Source organism: Macrobrachium rosenbergii, chromosome 55 (genome assembly GCF_040412425.1).
Source record: "Macrobrachium rosenbergii isolate ZJJX-2024 chromosome 55, ASM4041242v1, whole genome shotgun sequence".
Classification (NCBI taxonomy): Eukaryota; Metazoa; Arthropoda; class Malacostraca; order Decapoda; family Palaemonidae; genus Macrobrachium; species Macrobrachium rosenbergii.
In genome coordinates, this window is record NC_089795.1 from 68,384,151 (window position 1) to 68,407,662 (window position 23,512).

The following is a 23,512-nucleotide window of genomic DNA, read 5'->3' on the forward strand; positions in this document are numbered from 1 at the left end:
ATTATAAGTTAACAACACGTATTAAATGCTCCTTACTTTTTAAAACGCCATGCGCATTTTGGAAATGTGTATCATTTTTTGTTAGATCCCTTAGGTGCTCGCAAATAATTTCATTTCCGGACGCTGTAGGCCCTGGATATCAACTTTATCACCTCCACAAAAGAAGTTATGGTTTTGGTTCCGCTTCTCAAATTAATTGTTAGTTTATTTCCTAACACGATTACGAAGACGTTACGAATGTATTTTTTGTGAAAATTTACCAAAAGTTGAGCCTCGTGCCTGGCGTCACATGTTCAGATTTTAGGAGAAATAGGAATGTAATTTGTAGGGAGAAGTTACCTTTTGAGGGTGAATTGCACCCACTACCGTATATTTTGGTACGTGAATTTAAAATTTATTTCGGCAAACAAATTCTAGCTGGTTGTTATGTTGCCTCATCATGTGTAAAATTTTATGTGGATCCATACAACTAACTGTTTCTCCTTGATGAGAAATGCTCAGAAGGGTTTGCCGCGGAGGTTTGCGATCTACGAGTTCTGTGTAGCTCTTCTGAACTAAAATGCTGGCTAGCTGTTCCGATCGAAGTTTGTTTGTGAAAATAAGGTGGCGGTCATTTAAAAAGCCCCAGTTTAAGGAACCACAGGGCCAGAAAAGACAAAAACCTACGCCAAACCTTTCTGCAATAGAGAACTTATGGAAGAAAATAAACTAGCAGTAATTTTCTTATATCATCTGGATCACGTGTCGGTAGATCTTTACAGCGGTTTTTTTTTTTTTCACAAGTGGCGTTTAGAATGCTAAGCACGGCCAATTTAAGTTCATTGTACCCTAAAAGTGCAATGATTAAACAAAACAGTAAATAATAGAAAAAAAGACTAAATTTGGAATTTTCATAAGCGGGCTGTCTCAGTCTAACGGGATCCTTGATGTATCAGTGCATTAATAGCATCTTGAGAGATTCCAATGATTCTCACTTTTGTCCTTAAAAAGGAAATTACCAGAATTCCTGCGCCACCGAAGTCAAAATGAGATTTAAGCCACCAACTGCCTACTTTTGGTGCTGCTATGAATTTTACCTGAAAACATTTTTCATGTGTAATTTTTATTTATTTCCTTTGGAAGAATTCCTAAAATTATAGTCACGTTGTACAAAATTTGCCTGGAATTTTTGCTCCCAATGTAAAATTTAAAACTCTTGCTCTCTAAATGGTTAATTTACAAGCAAAAATCCACCCATAACATGTCGAGAGTTACTGACTCGTACAAATTCCTCTCTCACGATGAAAATGACTGAACTTTGGCCACCAATATTTAGGAAACTGGGGTTACTTTTGTTAAGCCGAAGCTCTTCCTTGGCATGCAGAAGGTTCATTTTCTATTTGATGGAAACATGCAAATGGTGCTCGTTCGTCTCTGCTTTAGTCCACTTCTGCTATTCCTGTTGTTTTTTTTCTATATTGAGTGCAGCAATTAGAAGACGCTAAGTTTCTACTTAGTGAGAAATGAAGTGCAACAGGTTTCTGTCGTGATTAATAGAGATAAATTTTAAATGCTATAACTGAATAAGAGCTCAAAGGCTTCCATGCTGGCCTAGCGTTTATACGAGTAAAATTTATAGGACTTCGCTTTACAACGTTGGTCTAACGTCTCGTGACAGGAACAGTTCTCTCCAGGGTTATGAAAACTTACTGGTTCACGCCAGTATAAGCAACAGAAGAGTAATTTTTCATCGTAAGATTTCTGAGCAATAAAGAAAGTTACTACTCAGATATAATATCCTGATTAAACTACAATTCACCACTACCACTATTATTATCAGTATCAATACTTAATGTACCCAAACTGTTAAATTAGACAGTCGAGCTGGAATGTCAGAACCCTAACGTTCCCTGTGGTGGGAAAGAAACGCTTAGGGGTTGGACGACGACAAGTCTACCGTTGTTAAGCAGAAAAAGTAAATTATGTGTAGAAATAAAATATGATTATTATTAGTCAGCTGTTTCCCAGAAGAAGAGGTGACTACAGTATTATTATTAGTGGTATTATTATTGTTATTGACAGAGGACGGGTTCATTTCATTTGGTTAGTCACTGAAGTATCAGGTGTTTTTTTATGCCTTATCTACTAGTCAATCAGTAAAATCAATCATTCAATTGCCTAGATTCCAGTTAGAGAAAGGAATGGATTAAAATTTAAGATAACAGCATGAAATATATTTCCCGTTATCTAGATAACGCTAAGATTAACTCTCTCTCTCTCTCTCTCTCTCTCTCTCTCTCTCTCTCTCTCTCTCTCTCTCTCTCTCTCTCTCTCTAGTCAAGAAGAGATATTTAATGAGCCGTTCGAGAGGATGGATGTAACAACGTATGCAAATTGCAGAAGAAATATGCTTCATATTTCAAAAGTTGGCCAATTCTTCTTAATGCACAAGTACGTTTTTGACACATTTATGTACGTATATATACTTTCTCGTACATGCATACAATATAATACGTTTTATATGTATGTATATATATATATAGATATATATAATTTTTCGTAGTTTAGGAGCAATATTTTACTTATCAGTTGTAACGTCTTTTACGTCTTTGACAAGTCTGGAAAGTTTTACAAGACAAAAAAGGTGGAATGTAAGACTTTTCACAGTTCAGCTATTGTTGTTGACCCTTTGACACGACATAAATGTGGGTGTGTGTGTGTGTGTGTGTGTAAGAGAGAGAGAGAGAGAGAGAGAGAGAGAGAGAGAGAGAGAGAGAGAGAGAGAGAGAGAGAGAGAGAGAGTTTGGACTAAGTTCATTAAGAAATTAAATTGCAAACAACATTGGTTGCGTGAAATGGAAGCATTATCCAAAACGTTTCACTTAAAATTCTGCTTTTATTACAGAAATGAATAAGGCAACAAAAAATCGTATGTAGCTACTTTCTTTAAGCATGAACCGAAGAGACGAACACGTCGTGTTTATTATTATATATTCCAAAATGATGATATTTATTATTATATATTCCAAAATGATGATATTCCGATTGTGAATTCAATTCACCCTTACCCAATGGGACGTAATTCACAACATTCGATTATCATTAAATCTCGTAACACTCCTCTCTCTCTCTCTCTCTCTCTCTCTCTCTCTCTCTCTCTCTCTCTATATATATATATATATATATATATATATATATATATATATATATAATATATATATATGTGTGTGTGCACATATATGTATGTATGTATGTATGTATGTATGTATGTATGTATGTATGTATGTATGTATGTATGTATATATATATATATATAAATGGATGTATGTATGTGTGTGTGTATGTTCCAGCATAACTCTGAAACGTATTGAGCAACTTCATTATGACTTACTGTCTGGAAAAGAATACTGTGGCGGTAAGACAGCTCTAGCACCAAAGGGGGTGGGGGTGGGAAGGGCTTCCATAAAACAGGGATGGTTCTGCCTGTAGACTTAGTAACTAAATGAACTCTTCGTGTTTATCATACCTCATTTCGGAATACATATGACTTACTGTCTGGAAAATAACACTGTGGGGTGGTAAGACATCACTGGGTGGGAAGGGGGTGACATGTAAAAATAACTGAAAACGACAAATATTATTGTCTAATCCATAGTTTTCTAGGTCGCTGAGATGAATAGTGACACTCCCAGTGCCCTTTAAGTTGAAGTTCTCCCCTGATAGGAATGGGGGGTGAGAAGGGGTGAAATATAAAATGTCAAAAATGTTGGGCATTGTAATTGAAGCAACTATCTTAACAGGAAAGGGAGAGAGTGAGAGGGAGAGGAAGTGAGAGATAGTAGAGGGGGTGTTAGGGAGGAGAAAGAGGGAAAGAGTGAGGGAGAGTTGAAGAGAGAGATAGAGTTTATAGGGTTTCATTCACAGTTTTTCCGCGCAGCGCCGGGTCGGTCAGCTAGTATGTGTGTATATATATATACAGTGTGTATGTATGTATGTGTATATATATATATATATATATATATATATATATATATATATATATATATATATATATATATATATAATGTGTGTTTATGGATTTTTTCAGTTGGTATTTTTATATTCACAAATATTAAGCCACACATATCGTTTAACATCGTATTTACTTCACCTCTAGAATAACTTCCACCCAAAAAGAACTCTAATTTATAAGTGTTTTGTCACCAGTGGGTTTCGAACCATTACTTGTACAAAGTTGTTTCTAAACCAGGCATCGTTTCGAATTCCAGTGTTGTAAGTTTTTCCCGAGATATAGCGAATTGGATATTAAACGATATTTATGGCTTTATATTTGTGAATATACAAAGATGTCACGGTTTATGTGACAAAAACTCATAATTATCCACGCGCTACGAACAAACTAATCAGGTATCATGGTGGAGGTGGGTTGATATCGATTCTAAGTACAAAACCTGAATTCGACAAGCATTATTACGTCGGAGTCGATATCAACTTATATGTCTCTTGTTGGCTCAGTGATCAAAAGTCATTGTACTTCGTTGTTTCTAACCAGGCAGCGTTTCGAATCCAACCGCTGACGAAGCTCTTATCAATTATAGTTCCCTTTGGGCGTAAGCCATTCCCGAGTTATAGTGATTTGGATACTAAACGATATTTGTGACTTGATACTTGTATGTATGTATGTATGTATGTATGTATGTATGTATACATATACACACATTTTGAAAATTACGGAATTGTTATTGATAAGAGGAATTATACGTAATTGCTGTACCAGCTCTATTCGCATAAATATATATCTATATATACACCCCATTTTGAAAATTACGGAATTGTTATTGATAAGTGGAATTATATGTAATTGCTATACCAGCTCTATTCACTTTGCATAAGTTTCTTCGACCTTTCTTATGATTGCTCTTTCTCTCGTATTTCATTCCGCCGGTAACTCTCCGTCATTTTTTATTCTTTTTTATAAATGGAGAGGTAAGCATTTGTTGCCGGGAATTCCTTTAATATAAAGAGTATAATATATCAAAGTTGCTCAGTAACTCCGACATTACGAGAAAGGCTGGAGCCGGTATGTATTGAAATAAGGTGTAGATCGTCCGGAGGGTTTTCACTCACAGAGAGAGAGAGAGAGAGAGAGAGAGAGAGAGAGAGAGAGAGAGAGAGAGAGAGAGAAGGATAAAAAAAAATGTATACAAACTGAATGTAGGTGATGCCCAAATTATTAAAATACGTGTAAATGGTAAAGACAGTTTGGGATAGGCAACGCCAAGAGAGGGAGGGAGGATATAAGCCCAGAAAAGGAGAGAGAGAAAAAGTGCCGCTGAGCCGAAAAGCTCTGGGCAGAGCCACTTTCCGTGTTTTTTCTAAGGCCTTTCATTTTTCTCAGTATTGCAAGGAATTACGTTATTTGCATGTTCGGATTCAGGGAGGTTCCATGCTTCTATGTTTTTCTTGTTTGATATTAGTCATCATACGTTTGTGCCATTGAATAATAGGTAAAAATTTATCAAAGCGTTCAGAGAAAGTCAGATATAGCGGATACGCAGCGAGTCGTTCTGATCGCAAAAGTTGCCATTAAAGCAGAGGATTGCTTCGATACACTACTATTTGCTGCGTATAATACTCTGTATTATGAGCGCATAGAGAACAAGCGCACAGACACTCTCTCTCTCTCTCTCTCTCTCTCTCTCTCTCTCTCTCTCTCTCTCTCTATATATATATATATATATATATATATATATATATATATATATATATATATATATATATATATGTAATATATATATATATATATATATATATATATATATATATATATATATATGTATATATATATACACATACATATATATATACGCACACACACAAAAGAGATCGGTCATAAGCGCCTAGTATACAGTGTAATTGCTTATTGCGCAACGTAACGCCAAGTGTATGCTGGCTAACGTTACTGTATCCGCCGGCTATATTGATTAATAATAGATACAAGAGACATGTGATGGAAAATTTCATAAAAACCAAAAAGAATTCTTTACAAAAGAGGAGGAGGATAGGAGGATCACTATCAATTATAGGTTGAACTACTGCACCGCCTGCAAGCGGTCTGAGGGATAATCCTGAGAGTTCATACCATTGAAGCACCAAGGCTTTGGTGCAGTAGTGATTGACAGATAGATACAACCGCCCCATCGAAGAAGAAAACAGTCAAGACCAGTCTGAGGTATAAGTTGACATGTCTCTAGGGGAATTAGAGTCACCGAAGCCACTTGTATTGTCTTACTACGACGAACTTGGTTAAGTCGTCTACAATGTCATCCCCGTAGGAGGGGTAGTGTCGTCAGTGCACCTCACGCGGTGCACTGTAGGCATTACTTAAGGTTCTTTGCAGCGTCCCTTTAGTCCTTAGCTGCAACCGCTTTCATTTCTTTTACTGTACCTCCATTCATATTCTTTCATCAATCTTACTTTCCACCCTCTTCTAACAATCTTTAATGGTGCAACTATACGAGGTTTTCCTGTTACACCTTTTAAACCCCTTACTCTCAGTTTTCCTTGCATTGCTGAATGACCCCATAGGTTCCAGCGCTTGGCCTTAGGCCTAAATTGCATATTCTATCTACAGTATCATAGATGTGGAGTGGGGGATATTTATCAACTTTTCGGCGAACGGCATGCTAGGAGGCCAACAGTAGACGAACTGATTCTAGCAACGTCAATGAAACACAAAAAAGTAGTGATAAGAGACTGATGATTGTCGAAGCTGTATCCATGAAACTACAGAAACTCAGCCTGAATGTACACTCGACCTTGGGGTGCCAGGGCCCAGGGCCTAGGTACCGAGAGGAAATTTCTCGCCGACTTGAGCGTCGGGTCACTTGGCTCGCCTGAGGAGCACAATGGCCAATCAGAGGCCAGAGCTCCACGTTCGTTAGGTGGGTATTCGGCAAAATATTTGTGACGTCATTGCATTACTTTTCTAGCCGCATGGAGCAATAAATATTAATGTACTGGGAATGAAGATTCTTATGGCCTGCTCTGTGAGCAAGAGCTCGTGCTGGCATAAAGCCAGCTGAATCAACAACGACAAAAGAATTTTTAGTTGTAACCTTACCTAACAACGGTGTGCTTGAAACCAAAATAAGAACTTTGTAAATAAACAAGTGACAAACTAAAAACTGGTAGGATTTATGAAATATCCAGGATTCTGTCAAGAATATTAAACAGAAAAGAAAACAGCAGTGAATAAAAAGAAATAATAGTGTACGGAGAAATAAGAAAAAACAATATACGAGAATAATAGCAAATCAATTGTGAAATAAAAGTGGCACTTTACAGAACGATAGCTGCAAAAAAATACACAATTATTATTACTGAATTCTCGCTGGTATTCACCATATATATATATATATATATATATATATATATATATATATATATATATATATATATATATATATATATATATATGCGTGCGTGCGTGATTGATTCAGTTAATTAGTAAGTTATATGTAAATACAACAATTAGTTGAAATTATCTTGCCGAAATTCAGTAATCTGGTATACAGCCTACAGATATACTCTCAATGTTTTGCAAAAATTTTTTCTTAGAAGAATAGTTTTCTAAAACATAGTTTTCCAAAAGTCGCTCACGCTGAGAATCACTCAGTTTGAAGTATCTTTCAGTAATATCCTCGCTGGGATTACTCATATTGAATGCGATCAACCTCTGAGGTACTGTGTGAGATAAAAGACACTATGAGAAAAGTTTTAATAGTTTATAACAATTCCTGATAAAAACATACAGTACTTAGATACGGAAATTAGCTGCGGCGTTTCCATGCTTTGAAAAATTTGAGCTGTCGATGCTGTCATTGGTAAAGGAAGAAGGGCATAAAATTGAATAATTTAGGGCAGGTGTTAAGAGTTTTTTTTTTCCGAGTAGAATTTTAAAAAGGAAATAAATTACTAGATTTACTCGTCAAGTTTAGCACTATTTTTTCCCTTACATGGTACGCCTATTTTTTTTCTTCTGCAGGAGACGTCTGTTGTTTTTCTCATGCATGGGTCGTCTGTTGTTTTTCCCTTAGCTCTTAATAGTTGTTCACTATTAGCCCTTAATAGGTGTTAACTATTAGCTTCAACTAAGCTTTCATATATGGAAATATGTATTTCCATTTGTGAAAGCTTACTTTTCATTGACATAAATTTCGTATTTCCCGTTTTCAGATAGCAAGAGTTTGGTTTTATATTTAAATCGTAAACTAATACAAAGTTAGGGATCAGAATACATAATTTCTAACTTTGTATCTGATTTTCCAGTGAGGGTATATACCTGATATACTGAGTAAGGAGGTATTCTATTAAAGAAATTATAAGTAAAATTTTTTTTTTTGCAAAATGTATGTGCAAATGGTGCTCATAACTTTTACTGTCATTTCGCCACTGCAGAAGATGGAAATCAGTTCAATAATCCCAGAAGTTTTAGGGGACGTAGGCCACATGGCAAGGGCACTAGATTCACTTTTTGTATAATAAAAGATATTTCTCGTGTAAATTTTTTATTGCTACTATAATTGTTGGTGGGGATGCTGGTACAATTTTCATCGTATAAGTTGCGTAACCAATGAGCCAGAAAATTTCTGTCTTAGATATCCTTTCAGTAGGGAAATGGGTGACCATATCACAGTTTTCACCTACATTTCCGAGTTCATTTATATTAGGTGCTATGAAAGACAGAAAATGAAGCCATCTTCTTCCTCTCATGTAAAGGCTAAAGCTACAGTCAGTTTGTATCCTTTTATGATGTACCTAGAATTCCAGTCTGAGCTAGAGCTTAGTCATTCTATTTCGTCCAGCTTAGTATGGACTAGTTTCTGTATCTATAGGAAATACATTTTATTTGCCTTAAGCTGTAAATTGATATTTTTGTATTATAGAAACAAAGAAATCAGGGTCCTGAAACGAACTAAACTGGTAGCATCATGCCAAAAGCAAAATTACGAAGGCATGTAATCTGCGTAAAGCCTATTCAGATAACCGAATTAAACCTGCGCTTTGATGTGAATGATTAATTGAGAGTAAATGAATGTTAGGTATTTGAATCATGTTTATGGGGAATGCAAAATTACGTCAGTGAGTTATGGCGCTTAATTATCATCAATGGGGAGTCAATAACACGTTATTTTGTATTAGATCTTTTTTTTTCTTTTGCGAACATCAACGCGAATAATAACTGACTTGGTATCGAATCGGTAGCTGGAACTGACAAATTAGTACATTCTTTTTGTGAGGCGTAACTTCAAGGTTAATCGGAGACATTCTTTATTCATATTTAACAACTTCGAGAATAGATATAATGCGCTTAAGTGTATGTTATAATATCAAGTGTATATATACATGTAATAAGCATAAATATATATAAAATACACACTATATATACAGTATATATATATATATATATATATGTATATATATATATATATACATATATATATATATATTTATATGTATATATACATATATATTTATATAATATAATATATAATATATATATATATATATATATATATATATATATATATATATATATATATATATAAATAATATATATATTTATTTATATAACTAGTTACCTAGGTCATGAATCGCTCAGTTTATCCCCACCAGTAAACCCAGCTGTAAATGTGAACCGCCGTCTGTTGGGACGAGAAAAAGTTCATGGGGCTAGCAACCTCGCCTGTAAAGACTGATCCCCGAGAAGGAAAAGGCAGTGTTGGAAAAAATTATATATATATATATATATATATATATATATATATATATATATATATATATATATATATATATATATATATTACATACATGTTGTTTGTGTATGAATGGGAGAAAAAGAAATAGGAAAATAAACCGATACCGAAAGGTAAAACGGCCCCTGAATTTAGTGACATTTATTTCAATGTCTTACTGGTGTGACCCTTCAATTTCTCGATCTTTTTTAAATTGATTTGTACAACTGAGTTGGAATGCTGCTGATGAATAATTATCATCTTGTGAAAGCATTTGTTGCATGTGCAATTTAGGCTTTTTCCCCAAATGTTGCAGACCCTGTTTCTATTATTATTATATTAACTTCACACTCAGTGTAGAGTTACACTGTTACTGCTCAAAATAATATCCTAATTTCTTTATTCTCTAGAAAATAACCTTGAATTGACCCCGACAACTGAAGATAAAGCTACGAAATTAGCAACGCAATAGAACCGTGATGGGGAAACAAAACTTCCGAAACAGTAAGGCAGTATTTCAAAGTATTGTTTAATTTCCGTCTTTGTTCATATTGATCCATTATTTCAGTAATATAATTTATTTGGTAGATGCACTTTCGTTGTTTTAATATGCTAATTTCGTCTGATTTTAAGTTCAGCCTCTTCTAATTTTCCTAAGGGTGTCTCACAGGTTCAAGTTTCCTCCGAAGAGCTCTCGGTCCAAGCACAGACAGAGATGGCATCCTCTGAGATCAAGTTAAAGAACAAACATTATTTCAGGTTGTTCCGGAAGGAGAAGCGCTTACGCAAATAAAGGGCCTCGTTTCCTTGGCGATAACAGGTCTGTAGGGTTGGGAGCATGGTGCCCCCGGTAAGGTATCAGGGTAGTGTCACGGGAAGGGGGGACCTTTCGAGTGGGAAAGGAGGTTTCGGCATCCTGCCTTCATCCGACCGTAAAGATAATAATAACTATAATCCTAAGAAGGATTCCTCTAGCAAACAACATTGATCGTTACGACTGTGTTGACTGTTCAGGCCGCTGGAACAAGGATTACATTTTTACAACATTACAAATACGGATAGTTTTACACATGAATTTGTTTTGTTGCTTTGCAGGTAAGACTTTACGATTAGTTTGGGTCACTTTTGTTACTGATTTTATTCATGTCTCTGTGGTATTTTTCCTTCTTTTCCCTCACTTTTCTGCTCTTCGTCTGTCATCTCTTGTTCTCAATATTGGGCTATAGTGGATTCAGCCCTCTCTCTCTCTCTCTCTCTCTCTCTCTCTCTCTCTCTCTCTTCTCAATGATGCAGCGTTGCTGATTTCGGAATATTTTTCTGTCACTTACCAAAGACAATGTCCTCAATTTTCATCGTTTGATTGCTCTCACCTCCATTTGCATTTCTCTTCTGCTCTTTCAATCAAACAGAAACGCTTTTATACATGTATTTCATGACTTTGCATACGGGCGGGCGCACGAGCTCGGACGGACACACACACACACACACACACACATACATATATACACACACATATATATATATATATATATATATATATATATATATATATATATATATATATATATATATGAGAGAGAGAGAGAGAGAGAGAGAGAGAGAGACGAGAGACTCACTCAGAAGAGCTGTTCCATAAGAAGGTTGCCCTTCCGTTTTAAACCATCATTTTGGGATGTGGTTGCTAGTCCTATGACCATACCCCAAAAAGTAGCTGCTAATCCTGAGTGTTGACGGCATTTGGCATATATTGCCGGTCACCTATCCAAATACGGAACACACCGAACGTTGTTCTGTTACACTGATTGGAGTTGTGTAGTAAAATACCACAAGATGTGGTGAGAGATGTGGGACCAAATTATCGCAATTTAATTATAAAGGGTATAATGGCTGAAAACGATGTTATAATCACCACGACGTTATGGAAAGTGGTATTCCACATTCTTAATTTTTTCTCAGAGAAGAGAATAAGTTGTTCACCAAAATGGAATGCATAGCTTCTTATTTAATGGTAGCAATGTTTTACTTTCCAATTATATCGTTTATTCATGTATTTCGACTCAATCACCATTCCAGTCAGTGTTAGTCATTTGCACACAGCTTCACGAGCCCAAGGAACACTCACCTCCCTATCGAGATTTGTTGATATGCTCTCTATTTTGGGTTGTTTACGTCTCCAAGTTCTCGTAAAGTTTGGTTATTGATTTCCACGGACTCTCTCTCTCTCTCTCTCTCTCTCTCTCTCTCTCTCTCTCTCTGAACATGAATTAGTACCTGTTGTCCTTATTTGATATCTTTTATCTAATTCTTGAGCCAAAATAACATACTTTATATCCTGCACAATGAGGTTTATGGGTTAACTATCAATGAATAAGGGAATATTTATACCAGGCTAAGCGAATACTACGTTGAAGAAAAGAACACAAAACGAAACCTAATGTAATGAATGTTTTGGTTAAACGTGTGCAGAGTAACCCCATCAGTTTATTATTCATTGAATAATAATAATAATAATAATAATAATAATAATAATAATAATAATAATAATAATAATAATAATAATAGGAGAAAGGCCAGAGAAACAATCAAGCAACCAGTAAATCACAGTGGGGAGGAAAATGAGATACGCTTTTAAGACGAAATTGTCATTTTTTTTAATGTGTATCTTTGGCAAGAGGGATTTCGTTTTTATATAGGTATGATTTTCCCACAATGATATTTCTTGGGGCCGAAGTAAACGTTTGCTTTCATAAAAATGAAACGGGCGGAGAACTAGAAGAGTAAGATTTCAGGATACATTACCAACAATCTTCGATTCAGACATATTTCACCTCTCTCTTTCTCTCTCTCTCTCTCTCTCTCTCTCTCTCAAATGCAGATTGCAGGCTTTTCTGAAGAGCCAAAGTTTTTCTCCAGTAAGAGGATTGTCGTCCATCTTCATTTTTCTCTTTTAAGAGTTTGCATTAGTCTCTCTCTCTCTCTCTCTCTCTCTCTCTCTCTCTCTCTCTCTCTCTCTCTCTCTCTCTCTCTCACACACACTTAATATGCATGTGCTTTGGGCTTTGTTTCATGCTTCTATTGCTTGTCTACGTGTGTCTCCTCTTCTCATGCACATTTTATTAAACATTCTCCCTCTCATTTGGTCTTTCTTTTTAACAGTAATATTAGTCAGCTTTAGTCACCGCTTGATCTCGAACCAACACGTTTCCCCGTGGCCCCGTTACCTTCATCCTATCACCTCTTTTCCTCTCTGGTCATTCGTTTCGTGTGGGTCTCTCTCCTTTTATCGTCATCATCATCTCCAACACCATCTCTTCTGACTGCAGCAAAGGTCTCCTCCAATTATTTTGGCTTTCTAAACTTCCAGGAATTCCCTTTTACACATTTCTACACATTTCTCGCCCTTCCATTCCCCAATTACCAGCATATCTCATCCGCCCTCAACCTCTGGGCTGACTTATTACGAACTGAAAATGTGTTATTTCATTTAGTAAAATTACTTGCATTTCGCAAGAAAGTTTGAATGGTGTCACCCTTATATGTTTCTTTCGAAAAATGAAAATCTCTCTGTGACGTGCGCATAAGTATCACGTAATTATGTACGTATGAATGATCTTCCTGGCCATATATTTTCTCTCTCTCTCTCTCTCTCTCTCTCTCTCTCTCTCTCTCTCTCTCTCTCTCTCTCTCTCTTACTCTAAGGCATTCCCAAGGCAAGCTACGTACGAAAAAGTAGATTACAACGAATACTCAGTTTTACAAAATACAACTAAGATTAAGGAAATATAAAACTATTTATTGATCTGCTGAGGGACATCACCTTGGATTAACCCAGTTATCTGATTAGGTAAGGAGAGAGTCTGAACATTAACAAGAATTACTGATAAACTTAGTTTTCTCTTTTAAATCTCATTCAAAGATCTTTTGCAGAATGGGGTCCAATGTATATAAATCCGGATCCAGTTTATATGACTGTCCGTTGTTTGCTGCATTAATGGAGTTTGGGACAATATTATTACACCTAATGCCACTACTACGGCGCCAGTCAAGCCTATCTGATTTTCCATTTAACATAACGAGCGTTATTCTTTTGTCCAGTTCTACGTGAATATTTATGTTGTTTTATTTTGAAATTAATTCCCTAGTCGTCTCCCCCGCAAAAAATATGTCTCAATCCATATATGGGACGTTATATACAATGTTCTGTCTTCCTGTCTCACAGCCTCATTGTAGCAGGTGTCCAAATTATGAACTGGATAACACAATTCCCAACCAACTTTCCTATGTTCTGTGGTTCGTTATCCTGGGATTCGGGAATAACAACACTCAATGCTCTGAGAAGAATAAGATCTTCATATTCTGAAAAATAACGAACTTGGGTTAAATTGTTTGTTGCTTTTCTCTGCACACTAAATTTATACTGAAAAGGTTCACGTCACATTTGGGGTGTGAAGACAATTTATAATAAAATGTACAGGGAAACAGTTTCATTTAATCTTTTCATGGGTGCGATTCATTTTACTTAGGCCATACTAAGTGAGAATTTAATGGCAGCATAAATCAACGTTAATGTTCAATTAAAAGTGACCATATTATAATGCTCTTTTTGTGCACCTAAGAGGAAAACAGAACTAACTGGTCCCATAGTAGTTTAACAACAAGATGCAGTAGCACTGTCTTTTGAAGCATCATATATTAATACACTTAACAAGGAAAAAAATATTAGGTCCAGATCTATATGTATGCTTTTGGAGCCATTCTGCATACGATATTCGAATGGTATTTAAAAGGGGAACTTGTTTATACCTTCGCCTCGCCTTAGTTAATCTAGTACCTGGGTTAATCCAAAACAGCTGTTCCTATATCTGATGATCTTCCTCAATGGTAAGACCTTCATACACTAAAACAGTTTCCTCTTCCTTTAAGCCTGGTTGCTTTTTGAAAACTAAAGATTTTATATATATATATATATATATATATATATATATATATATATATATATATATCTTCCTATGTGCATTCTATTCTGGACAAAGCAATAAAGGTTAGTCAGTGTTTTTCATCTATGTTTTAAGAGCATACGGGTATGTAGCCCTGAAATATTGATGATGAAATAGATAAGATTAGGAATGCAGGCAAGAAATTGAAATATCCTGATAGTGTATTAAACAGTGCATTTTGACTATGTATCAAAACCAGAAAAGAATACAAAAAAATTTGCTTGTTTTGCCTTATAATAATAATATGAAAGATATCCCTCATCTTCTTAAGAATTTTGGTGTTAATGTCGCATTTAAGAACAATACAACAATGAAAAATGTACTTATCAAGAACTCCCAGACAATACTAAAGGGTGTGTATATAAAATTTGTAAGTCTTGTGACAACTTTTATATTAGCCAAACCAAAGCACTGGAAAAAAAGAATTGAACAGCATAAGAAATGTGTGAGATATGCACAAAGGGAACTACATGTTAGTGAGAACAATCATGCTATCAACTGGGAAGGGGCAAAAAGGATTGTATATTCTAATGCACTGAAAGGAACATCATTGAAAATAAAGGTTACAACCATAATATGAATATCAGTCAAGGGATGTATAAACTTGATCCTTTAATTCAAAAGAAATTTGTAAATTGTTTAAACTTTTAAAGGCAGTAGAGATGTATGAAAATAGGATTATCATATTTGTAAACACAGTACGAGGGTAGTAATGTTAATGGTTTAAACCCGCCTCCTTGACACCTGTAGTGTGGATCTGAGGTGGGGTATGGTCTGTTTATCCAGCAATGTCCCTGAGAGTCTATTGTGATTTTTGCCAAATGACTTTAAAGGCCACTCCTACCTCGACACCGGCCTGAGTGGGGATATGGAGTCTCTAACGGTTGTGTATGTTCGTCAGTACTGTTCTTGTAGTATATATATTTGTGATGTCTCCTCTGTATCAGTCCTTCGTCAATGGCTTGGAAATAAAGTCGAAACCGGTCAGGACCTACACCCCGTTTCTTATTTTTCACCTGATGGTAATGTGTGATAAATGAATCACGTAGTGATAATAATATATATATATATATATATATATATATATATATATATATATATATATATATATATATATATATATATATGTGTGTGTGTGTATGTATGTGTGTGTGTGTGTGTGTGTGAGTGTATGTATGTACATATTATAAATATATATATACATAAAAATAAAGACAAAATCCACGAAGGAAAGAGAAACAATGGAGTGCTGCAAGGCCTTTCGACTTATAGTCCTTTACTTAGCAGACTGAACAAATATAAAAATATTTTTACAAAGAAATGTCGTATAAATGACAGGTGGGGATTACAAAGGAAAAATATTTTTCCTTTGTAATCCCCATCTGTCATTTATACGACATTTCTTTGTAAAAATATTTTTAGATAAAATTTTTTTTCAGTCTGGTGAAGTATAAAGGACTATAAGTCGAAAGGATCTGCAGACTATAAGTCATAAAGTACCTGCATTTTTCTCTTTCCTTCGTGGATTTTGTCTTTATTATATATTCATCACGTTCCATTTTTTCGTGGTTCAGGTTCAGTTATATTTATATATATATATATATATATATATATATATATATATATATATATATATATATATATATATATATATATATATATATATATATATATATATATATATATATATATATATATATATATAATTTATATTTGCTATATATATATAGTTTGTTTCATAGTGACTTAAGTAATTGAAAAATATATCTTGTACTCCGTTGTTTAGATATTCCTTTTGGTCATACACTCATATCTCTATTCATATATATATATGTTTTATATTTTCTGCTGATGTAGTTTGAAGATTTACATTGAAGAAAATCACTCCGTTGTTTCAATTTCCTCTTGGTCATACTACTCTCTATTCATATCATGTTCTGCGTTATATATATATTTACACATATATATATATATATATATATATATATATATATATATATATATATATATATATATATATATATATATATAATTACAAGACATTAGACCATAGGTTGATTTACAGGAACAGTAATGAAAAAGTCTCTTGTAAGTGCTTCACCGCCAGTTAAGACACCAAGCAGTAGCTATAAAAGTTAAATGGCGTATTCAAGAACAGTAGATACAGAGAAAATTGAATTCCCCATGCAAGCACAGTGAATTAAGATTGTCTTTTTTTACTTACCAACGTTGATGTTCCTTTGTCGCGTGCATCTTGGGCCCTTCTTGATATGACCTCGGCCAGTTTACAAATGTAAACTCCATTTTCCAATTTTTCGACAAGATTCTCAGCTGTCAGGTCCTCCACACCTGCAACAAAGGAAATTCATCATCATTAGGAACAAAGACTTTGAAAACAGTTATCGTGAAATCAGGTAACTTCTGATGAAAAGGGTCGAGTAAATGAACAAATATGAAAACTTGCCGTGTTACTTTGGCGGCTGATAAAACAAATTTGATAAGATTCCTGCTTATTTTCTTCCTGACCTGAAGAGGCAGATCGCCTATGTCGTCGGTTTTTACTTTTTTCTCGTTATCCTTCGGACTGGACTAGAAAAGGGAGCAGGCTGTCTTTCGAATTAGCCTGTTATGTTTCCGAGGAGAGAGTAACACAAATACTCCTGGTTTTATTCGTTCATGTTCATTCGCAAAACAATATCATTCAAATATACCAAAAAGTGACAGATCCAAGAGGAACTATTTTGTCCTTAGAGATAAACGCAACATTTTAAAACACAATCACCACCTGATAAATGCAAACTTATTTCATTGCAATCAGAGTTTCGAATAAAATGGAGTTTTGTCTCCTTCTTCTTTTATAAATGATTATGTTCATTATTTTCTCTCTTGGTATACTCTCTTCAACAAGACTAAAATAACAAAGTATATTTTACCTAACTGATACTGCTTTCCAATAGTAAGGGATCGGGAATCTATGATATATCCCTCAATCCATCAACTAGAAAGACAGAGGAAGTGAGAGAAAAAAGTATCAATAACCTTGAACCGATAACAAGTCAGTTTTAGAAAAACAGGAACCACAAACCAAATCCATCAAAGGGCCAGATAATAAGACAGCGAAGAAATGAAGTTAAACCTCTTCAGTTCTCTCTCTCTCTCTCTCTCTCTCTCTCTCTCTCTCTCTCTCTCTCTCTCTCTCTCTCTCGGGAAAGAGGCCAAAAGAGAACGACTTACGTCAGCGCTTTGTTACTTTCCCTCCCCCTCCCTCCCCTTTCAGCCACGAAACGGCCTCCAATAATTTCTTCTGCCAGATTAACGCTTTGAAAAGATACCTGGATCCCTACCAGCTTCCAGGATGGCGAAGGGAAGAGGCAGCTTGTATCCGTGCGTCCGTTGCAAAGGAAGGAATGTGTCTTCCTATTGCAGATTTTGTACGAGACTTTACCCTCAAGTGATCATTAGTATCTAATATGTGCCCACAACAGAAGGACTCGCTGAACTCTTCATCTAAATAAGTGCATTAAAGAGAAAGGAAATGTCGCATTTATTCACTCATTTCAGAGCTTTTCATCGTGAGTGCTGCCAAAAGAATTTGTACTTTCGTAAATTCGACAAATTTCGCTGTATATCAGTGTCTCAATAATTTATCCATGGGTATATGACTGGCAGTTTTGAAAGCAAATGGTTCATTTTGCAAGAACTGACCAAAGGTATATGTAACCAAAGAGAAGCGAAGGATGAAAAGTTATAGATACCGGTATCAGGAGTTTTACACCGAATTTTCGCGACCTCCTAACTGCCAGAAATAGCGGATATGCGTATTGCAGACAGATTAACCTTCTTAAGGTTGTTCTCCCAATTCAGGACGTGCAAATAAATGCTTTTATATCCTTTTTCAATTCAGCAACGTTTATAGCATATGGCCAACGTATTTAATAATTTCATTATTTCGAAAGACTTTTCGAAAGCTTTCATTAAGTTTCATCTCTCTCTCTCTCTCTCTCTCTCTCTCTCTCTCTCTCTCTCTCTCTCTCTCTCTCTCTCTCTCTCTCTCTCTCTCTCTAAAACTAGCAACACCATCCCAAAATGATGGCCTAAACGAAAGCATCCTTCTGCAACAAATCTTTTGAGTGAAATTGATCTCTCTCTCTCTCTCTCTCTCTCTCTCTCTCTCTCTCTCTCTCTCTCTCTCTCTCTCTCTCTCTCTCTCTGAAACTGTTTTCAGCTGTCTCTTCCTCTCTCTTACATTCTTTCTCTCTAGGGGTTTAGAAACTTTCATGGAAAATACATTCCGGGCCTCAAAACTTCCCTCTCCGCCCTCTTTGTATGTGAAGGAATAAACATTGGATTTGAATACGGCAATGTTTGTTGGGCCCTTTGGACGTGTTGACATCCCAAACATCAAGGTAAATGTTGGTACTATAAGCAAAAGTACACTCAAGACGCTGACGAAGTTAGATGCTGGATAAGAAAGTGGTTGCCTATTTTGCTACGAAATAACCTGGGGCAGATCCTTTGTGTTTCCATAATAGAAAACCAATTTTCTATTGTTTTTTGGGGGGGAGATAGAGGGATGGTAATAGTATCTGAATGCGTGGAATGATATTTAGGGAATAGATCCTTAACTTTCTTTGGAAAGTGCCGTTTGTTTATTTCCACAGGATGATTAAACCTGTTACGTCATGGCAAATTATTTAGAAATTCAGTGTAGCCAAAACCTTCGAAAAGAGGATGAAATTCAGATTTTACTTTTGTCCTTTTTCCCCTTCTCAGTTCGCTCCCAATTCATTTTACTTGTTTACATGGGAGGGTGAACTGGTACTTTTTACTCGTGTCTGTCCCCATTCACTTGCATCGCAGGTTATAATGTGGCTCTCAGACCTGTTTTGCAGAATCTGACAACCAATTAAAAATAACCTAACTGGAGACACTCAAGAATGCACATATATATTTATTAAATTTTTACTTGCAAGAGGTAAATTTAAAAAAATAAATATATGAGCAGATTATAATTAGGTCCACGAGAAATTCAATTAAATGTCTTATTTTTCACGGTATGGGGGGGGGTTAATTTTAAAAGATGAAGGCAAACCAGGACTACACAGAGCACAATAATGGATAAACTGTCAAATGTTTTAAATATAACATACTGCAGTCATATTAAAGATTAGCATAAGCACTAGTTTGAATTTTTTTTAGCTTGCAGTTTATTACAGAGTCATTAAAAAATGACAAGGGCCCACGTTCAGATTGTTATTAGATCGCTCACAGACAACGGAAAACAAATATTTCGTTGAGAATTTATATATCCGCATTTACATAAAACTTAACTCAATTAGTTTAAGTGATTTTGCTTTTAAATGAAGCCTTCCCTGTCAAATTTATCGAGGGAAAAATATTTTATCAAGAGATTTCGTCATCTAGTTTGGTAATATATCCATATTGCGGCTTCCGGTCTTTTACTGGTTCTTGTAATCCAATATACGTTGTCAGTAGTCGAGAAAAATGATTGAGTTGTAAAAGTGTAAGCAAATTTTGTATTCTTTTGATGAGAAGCTTAATCTTGAGGAGTAAAACAACTTTCCACTGCATTTTTAAGATTATTCTTTGAAACGATTATATTAATTGTAATATTAAGTTTTTTTTAATTCCACTAGGAGATCTCATTGCAAATACATAAAAAAACATGGTATTCTCTCTCTCTCTCTCTCTCTCTCTCTCTCTCTCTCTCTCTCTCTCTCTCTCTCTCTCTCTCTCTCTCTCTCTCTCTCTCATGTAAAATATACTTTCCATACCAATGAAAACGTTGAACACAGACATATCCTTCTAGCATGCGTTCTCTTTAATTTCCTGAGTGTTTCTCAGTGGTACAGATTGCGTGCAAAGGGAAAGGGGCTTGATAAAAGCACGTGTCACGCGATATGAAAGGTATGAGAAATGTAGTGGTGAAAAACCCTAAAAATTATATGTAAAACATTTGGCATTTATTGTTTTTTTTTCTGAACTGGAAGATATTAGCGTCCACGTATTGCGACCCAAGTATTAAGAGACCATTTTTTTAGTGAATTTATTTTTCTTATGAAACCCTCTGGTGTTCAAATCTTATTTCGCGTAGTGCATTTGCTTCAGCTAAAGCTTTTTCAATTTGTTACATTGGTACTGCCCTCTTACATCACTTGCCTTGAATATATTCAGTGCAAAGATCACGTTAAACGAAATTTATGTGGGGAAACTCAATAACAACAGAAGTCGCTCTTAACTCTGAATTATACGAACACTAGAATCTTTGCCTTTAGTGTTGAAGGGTTATCAGTAATAATGAACGTTTTATTGGTACCGTGATTTATATGTGGATCGATCTCAAAAGACATGGGCAAGTTTGTCATTAATACGGGGTGTTATTCGAACAAATTAATCTGAATACTGACGTCGAATATTAATATTATAAACAGCAGTTATTGTAGTATTGTTAATGCTATTGATTTTGTACCTTTTTGTTCCACTGTTGATGCTGCGAGGCATGATGTCAAGACATTGCAAAGAAATATCTTCCCCTGTCAGAACATTATGCTCTTTGAAAGATCTTTGTTTCAATCTCCTGATCACCGTTTTTAAAATCAAAATACTGACTTCTGAAATAGAATGTATTGGATAACGTAGTTAGCGGATTTATTGAGGAGGCAACCTGTAAATAACGTACTTCATGATAGTGGGATTTAAATCACTCGGTTACTAAAATTTGAGCACGTAAATCTGTTTCTTGTGATTTCTAAAGTGTCTAGTAATCTCTATCAGTGCACTCAAATTTTTATAGTTGTCTGCTATCGCTGAAATTACGAATCTTCAACATTGCATTTGCCAAGGGAATGTCAAGGGAAAGCCCCTCCGAATCCTAAAATTTTGCTCTTTTCAGCTATTATTGTGTGACCCCATTTCAAGTACCATCAAATAAACGATAGATCCTGTTCCTATAAAATATTTTTTTAAGTTTCGTTCCGTGCCCTGTGTGAATGTATTTTTTCATCAAAAACTAAATCGTTTTCATTTAGATTTAATGAAGCACACAAAACTGAAAGAAATATCAATCTGAACTGCGTCTCATTAGTTCTTTCGAGTCACTGATCTAGCGGAAGGATAAAATATGTATTGTTTATCTCAGTGCTAATAGTAAATTATTATGATTATTATATTTTTATAAAACTAGCTGGAAATTCTGGTAAAAGAGAATGGGGATTATAGCCAAAATATTCTAACCTTGCATCGCTACGGAAAGCACAAGACCTTTTTCGTGGATGCGCCACTGAAATTGATGACGTCTCTTTGTGTGTGAATGTATTTTTCTTTATACATGTTTGACGATTTCAGAAAAATATTGTCAAATAGATCTCCAATCTCCAGTCTCCTCCAGCGATGTTTACTTCTTAAAAATCAGTTTCTTGGCGGCTTTAAAAGAAACGACCAAAAATTCCATTGACGTTCATTGCATTTGCATTTATAAGGCGTTGCAGCACAACAGAGAACAATACTGCCATGAAAAGAATAGAATTGCGGTATTTTGGGCTATACGTTGAGAAGTAATATTTTGTTTTTACGGAAAATGTAGGTTACTTGAGTTTCACATTTGTGTGGTGGCATATATCTTTTTTTTTTTTTTTTTACAAAACGGTTTAAATAGAAACGGAAGAATTTTTTTAAAAACGATTTAAACAGAAACAGAATAATTTTTTTACAAAAACGATTTAAATGGAAACAAGACTTTTTATCATAACTATTTAAATGTAATAAACAGAAGACGTTCTAGTGATATATAATGAAATTTATAGGGTTGAAGCTGATGATATTAACTGACAAAATTAAAATACTAGCTTAAAATCAAACTGACAGCGTCTATAAAATAATAAGAACCAACACATTCAAAAATGGGTAAAGACAGGAATGTGCGTAAATTCTCGAAATCAGTTTCATACCTGAGAAGACACGGGATGTTAGTATTCCTAGGCACTAAAGTCTGTAGGACTCCAACTGAATTGCGAAGGATTTGATTAAGCCTTCACACATATATGTATGGATTTCCCTCACAAGGATATAGCAAGTAGTCTCAGAGAATTTTAGAAAATTACTAAAACGTTGATGGTGACGTCTTTCCATCACTGATCTAAATATCCTAACAGATTTAATATTTTCTTACTCCCATTAATTTCTCCATACTACGCGTTTCCAAGATGTAATCATATTATCATATGCGTTTTATTATTTTATCTAACCTTCACAGCTGCCCCTTACACCTTTTCGGATGCGTCTCTTCATTTCATTTCTGATTTCATACCTATTTTACTATGTTTAAATTAGGCATACGTTTAATGATTTCAGCATCATCGATACAGCATTAAGTTCATCATCGCCTCTGTTAACGGTCGGGAATTTCATATTCATTCCTGAGTTATGTTCTGTTTTGCATACCGGTATTCACTGATTCTGTTGTTTGCTTATTCCCATTTTTATCTCAGACTTCAATATCTACAGTAAGTTCAGACATTGTGTATTTAGTATTCAAAATTGAGCGATGTCGTATTTCCGTGACGCTGCATGATTCCGACCCTCCCCACCTTTTGCATCTCTCTCTCTCTCTCTCTCTCTCTCTCTCTCTCTCTCTCTCTCTCTCTCTCTCTCTCTCTCTCTCTCTCTCTCTCTCTCAAGTAACCTCTACTCTTCATACGTGAAAGCATTTCATTGTGTTTT

At 35.2% G+C, this 23,512-nt stretch overlaps 1 protein-coding gene and 1 long non-coding RNA gene across 16 annotated transcripts in view; one reads left to right on the forward strand and one right to left on the reverse strand.

Moving 5' to 3' along the window:
* The window catches only part of LOC136835379 (uncharacterized), a 638,801-nt gene that overhangs the window by 493,126 nt on the left and 122,163 nt on the right, over positions 1–23,512 (forward strand). The window lies entirely within an intron of this gene.
* Positions 1–23,512, reverse strand: part of LOC136835378 (GAS2-like protein 3) — a 475,281-nt gene that overhangs the window by 144,578 nt on the left and 307,191 nt on the right. For all 15 annotated transcript variants that reach the window (XM_067098845.1, XM_067098848.1, XM_067098843.1 and 12 more), the window contains exon 4: positions 16,998–17,122. In XM_067098845.1, the coding sequence (XP_066954946.1) occupies positions 16,998–17,122 (125 nt within the window). The remainder of the gene's footprint in view (positions 1–16,997; positions 17,123–23,512) is intronic.